At 39.7% G+C, this 5,316-nt stretch overlaps 1 protein-coding gene across 1 annotated transcript; it reads left to right on the top strand.

The window, feature by feature from the left end:
* LOC122316137 lies at positions 1–663 on the top strand. The gene has a single exon (XM_043132688.1). The coding sequence runs from the start codon at positions 1–3 to the stop codon at positions 661–663; it is 663 nt and encodes a 220-aa protein (XP_042988622.1).
* Positions 664–5,316: the final 4,653 nt, after the last annotated feature.

Raw genomic sequence — 5,316 nt, 5'->3', positions numbered from 1 at the left:
ATGGTCAAGATATGGAAGCTACAAGGAGGCATTCAGTTCAAAGGAGTAGGCACTAATCTCTTTCTGATTGAGTTCCAAAACGCAAGTGATATGGCAAAGGTTAAGCAAGGCAGACCCTGGATGTTTGATCGCAACTTGATTTGTTTAGAGGATTATAATGGCCTGGTTACTCCCGAGGAAATGGGTTTTGATAAAGAACCAATCTGGATACAGCTTCACAATATCTCTCTGGGGAGTATGACCAAGAAAGTGGGGAAAAATATAGGGGAGTTGGTAGGTGAAGTGCTGGAGATTGTTGTAGATGAAGAAGGGGTCGGTTGGGGGCCTTATTTACCTGTTAAAACCTCCATAAACATTACAAAGCCCCTAACGAGAGGAGTTATGAGCTCTTTCAATGGTAACCGAGTATGGATACCATTTCGCTATGAAAGGCTACCCTCTTTCTACTTTAGCTGTGGCATTATCAAACATGGAAAAGAAAGGTGTGAGATGCTTGTGCTCATAAGATCCATGCATGGAAAGGAAGAGACTCAGTATGAGGCATGGTTACGAGCTTCATATGAGAAGAACTACATCAAAGAGTTGCAGAGTGTACAAGGTGGGGATGGAGTTGCACTAGTTCAGTGTTCTGAGCATAAGGAGGTACATGATGATGTGGCCTAGTCCAATCTGCAATAGGAGAAGATGTCAACTAGCCCTGAGATCACCCTGGACACTCAGGACATATCTAAAAGTCAAGATTGCCCACATGGGGGTCTGCCACCCCTAACAAGACCAGGCCTCTCGAGCCAACCACTGGGTAAGAACACCAGACCTTACTTTGAGACTTTTTCTATAGAAGGGGGAACAACTAGCATGAGTCATGGGAATAGAGTAGGTCAGGTACCACTAGGGGCAAAACGAAAATCAAGTGCCTAGTACAGTACTCAGGACCCCAACACAGCAGAGTACTAGGTCTTGAGGCATGGTCAGAAGTGACCTAATTGTATTGAATGAGATAGATATGAATGTCAATACGAATGTCAAAAGGAAAAACTAGGGAAGAACATGGAAAAGGAAGGCCCGTATAATACATGATAAACCTCATAACTTGAAGGAGGCGGTGCAGATTCCTGATAACTATGATAACTGGCTGCTAATAACACTAAGAGAAAGGGACTGTATAACATGCCAACAAGGAAGAAAGTGAAAGCTAGTTTGATGTTGGTAGATGAAAATATGAATGAAGAAGCAGAGGCTGGTGACCAGCCTTGCCCATCCAAATGAATTGCGTTAGTTGGAACTACTGTGGGCATAGGAACCAGGGGAGTTTGAGCACTTTGTGACCTGTTCAGGAAGAAAGTTCCCATGATTCTGTTCTTACAAGAAACTAAGTTACATATGACTAAAATGGAGTATATTAAAAGGAAGGTGGGTTATGAATGTTGTTCTGTGAGTAGTGAAGGGAGAAGTGGGGGGTTGGCACTTATGTGGCAAAAGGAGACAAACCTCAGCATACAAAACTAATCAAAGAACCATATAGATGCTATGATTTACAATGAACAAACTGATAGGCAGTGGCATTTTACTGGTGTGTATGGCCACCCTGAAATAGAACTGAGATAGGAAACGTGGAACATAATAAAATCTTTGAGGGGTGTAGACTCTAACCATGGTTAGTATGTGGGGATTTTAATAAGGTAATATGTTGGCAAGAAAAGAGGGGTGGTAAAGATAGACCTGAACGACAAATGAGAGCATTTAGACATCTTATAAATGATTGTTCCTCAGTTGATTTGGAATTTGAGGGACCTCAATTCACCTAGTGCAAAATAAGGGATGTCCAGCATACTGTTAGTGAAAGAATTTAATATTTATTTGGCCAATCAAAAGTGGCTTGACTGGTTCTCAGACTATAGAGTGGTACATGGTATGGCAGCCTACTCTAACCACCACCCAATACTCCTATGTACAAGTACAGAAAAGTGACTCACAAGGAGGAAGCTGTTTCGATTTGAAGCTATGTGGGATGAGGATGAGGACTATGAAAATATTGTGGCTGACTCTTGGAATGGTAGGACAGATGGCACCTCTATGAACAACATAAAGACATGGCTTGGGGCCTGCTCTCAGAGATTAGCACAATGGAATACGGCCAAGTTTGGAAAGAAAATTCAACAAGCAAGAGATCATCTGCAATAGGTGTAGGATTGGGACGCCTATCATACTCAGATGGAAATTCACCAAGAGGCACAAAATCAGCTATAAAGCTGGCTAGAAAGGGAAGATATTTTATGGTACCAAAGAGCTAAATCATTATGGTTGCAAGGAGGAGACCAAAATACCAAATTCTTCCACCAGAAGGCTTCTCAGAGAAGGTCTAAAAAGTGGATTAAGGGCCTGAAGGATGAGGCAGGTGAGTGGCAGGTTGATGAGGGGAGAGATAAGGTAATCATGGGCTACTTTCAAAACCTGTTTACAGCTGCATCTCAAAATACTAATATGGACTTTGAGTTGCCTATGTCACAAAAAGTGAAGAATGGTGAGGGAGAAGGACTGTTGTTACTATCGTAAGGTATGTAGGGTGGTGAGGTGGACTTCCCTCTCACATCAAGGCACTATTTGGGTGTCGTCAAGGGCAAAAGATGGCCTACCATGTGGGGGACGAAACTTCCTCAAGAAGCTTTGCCAAGGTGACCAAAATTTGTGGGCCTTAAATCTAAATCCAATTTTTCTTGGGGTTAAAAGGGGGTTTGGTTAGGGTTAAGAATGCTAAAAACTTAAATCCAATTTTTCTTCGCTCAATCAAATACCAAAGTTTAAAAGGTTGGATAATGATATCATAACAAGAATTTGATGAATTAATAGCATATGAAATTGATTTAATTAAGTGATTAAACTCAATGCTAGAAATTGGATCAAAATGGGTTTAGAGGCCAACTTTAGGGTTTGGGGAAACTGTTTAGGGCTTCAGTTTCAACCAAGATTTTGGGGTTTCAAATGGATTCCAAATGTTTAGGGTTTCACTAGGGTTGAAACCCTCTTTCGTTCTGCACAATTTAGTTGATCAGATAGAAAATATGATTTAGCTTAGGTGGCATGATCTCACACCTTGATTTCCTTCACAAATCCATCTAATGGTTCCTCATGTTACCAAGTGTCTAATACTATTCACCAAGTGTGGCTAAGATCTTGTCAAGTGTCCAAATAAAATTTCTCTAGCCTTGTGATGCCCCCAGGTTCCGTTTGAGATCGGATGGGCATCCGAAGCATCGGGACATGCAACATAAGGTTACCTGCCCCTATTCATGATATATAAGATGCAATGTTCCTAACATGCATCTAGCATTATGCAATATTCACAGCGGATAATTTTTTTTTAGCAATACTGTGCACCAAACTTATAATATCTCAAATAGTTAAATCGTAATCCAAGCATACTTAACAAAAATAAACATCCATTTTAGTACAAGTCTCAGAAGACTGTAATCTCAAAAACATGGGAGGCTAGACTCCATATTTACATTACCAAAATATACTATTGAGGAAGTTCATCAAGTAACTCGTGTAACTCGACTAACGAGGATAGAATACTGTCCAAAAACTAACTATGGAAGCTGTAAGCTCTGCGTCCTGTTTGCGGCGTCTAGTCAACCTCCTTCAGTCTACCAATGTCTGTTCCCTGCTCTGATCCTGACACATCGCCTACCATTCAGGGGAATGGTAGTTGGGACTACCACAGTGAGATTTGATTACAAATCTCAGTAAGTTAACAGGAAACTCCCACATAGGTTAATGACACATGCACTGTAGTAAAAGCATGAATGCATAATTATAGTCATAAGTAAGCATAGCATAACTTGACATATAGCATGGCATAACTGACAGAACCTGAACTGAAACATGAATTAAACTTGAGTTGGCATGACATGAACTTGAACTTATAATATAACATGGGCTAACAACATAACATAAAAGTGAACTTGAAACATAACATGGACTTGAATCATAGCATGAATGTGAACATACATAACATAAATATGAACTTGAATTTAGCATAAACTTGAGCATAACATGACATAAACGTGAACTTGAGACATAATGTAAACATGAACATAACATAGCATGAATGTAAACTTGAACATAACATGTACGTGAATATGACATGACATGAACATGAACTTGAAACATAACGTGAACATGAACATAACATAACATGAACGTAAGCTTGAACATAACATAAACGTGAACATAAGATGATATGAACATGAACTTGAAACTTAACGTGAACATGAACATAATATGTACGTGAACATAACATAACATAACATGAACTTGATCTGAAACTTATTCTTATCTCAAGGGGTCACCATGATTGCTTATTCTTATCTCATGGAGTTACCATGATGGTGTATTCTTATCTCATGGGGTTACCATGATTGCTTATTCTTATCTCATGGGATCACTATGATTTCTTATTCTTATCTCATGGGGTTACCATGATGATGTATTCTTATCTCATGGGGTTACCATGATTGCTTATTCTTATCTCATGAGTTACCATGATGGTGTATTCTTATCTCATGGGGTTACCATGATGGTGTATTTGTTATCTCATGGGGTTACCATAATTGCTTATTTTTATTTCATGTGGTTAACCATGATTGCTTATTCTTAACTTCTTGACATGAATTTGGAATCTTGTTTAATAGACTTAATTAATAACGTGACCATATGGGTGCAACACGGGTCCCCTTGAGCCATGTGTCCCTGCCGATTACCGCATTACAACACAAGTATCTACACCAGCTGTGAGTGCGTTAATACGTACTCCACAGTTGTTGTGGCCCCATATATTCTACGGGTCACAACTACTGTGTCTCACGTAGTGTATGCTCCACAGTTGTTCTAGCCTCATACTTCATGCTCTACAGTTGTTGTGGCCCCATGAATTGTTTGTGCCGCACTTGTTGTGAACACACGTAAAATAAAAGATGGCTCCATCGGCGTTAGTGCCCTGCGCGCTCAGGTGACTAGCTAGTTAGGCCCCATTCGCAACCTGTTGACTGTACTTCGTCAACCCAAGGAATTTCACACCTATTTAGACACTCCAGCATAAACAAAGGAGTTTCACTAGGATATTATCCTATCCTAGCACTTACGGTCGTGATTGACATGAGTAACTTAGCATGAACGTGATCTGAAACTTGACTTAACATAAACTTGATCTGACTTCTTTACTTAACATGACATACTTGCAATGGTGAATATTACATGATATAACATACATTTAACATGTGACATATGATAACATATAGCAATACGTGACAGAATATA

Source organism: Carya illinoinensis, chromosome 1, assembly GCF_018687715.1.
Source record: "Carya illinoinensis cultivar Pawnee chromosome 1, C.illinoinensisPawnee_v1, whole genome shotgun sequence".
NCBI classification, from domain to species: Eukaryota; Viridiplantae; Streptophyta; class Magnoliopsida; order Fagales; family Juglandaceae; genus Carya; species Carya illinoinensis.
This window is presented reverse-complemented; position numbering and strand designations above follow the sequence as displayed.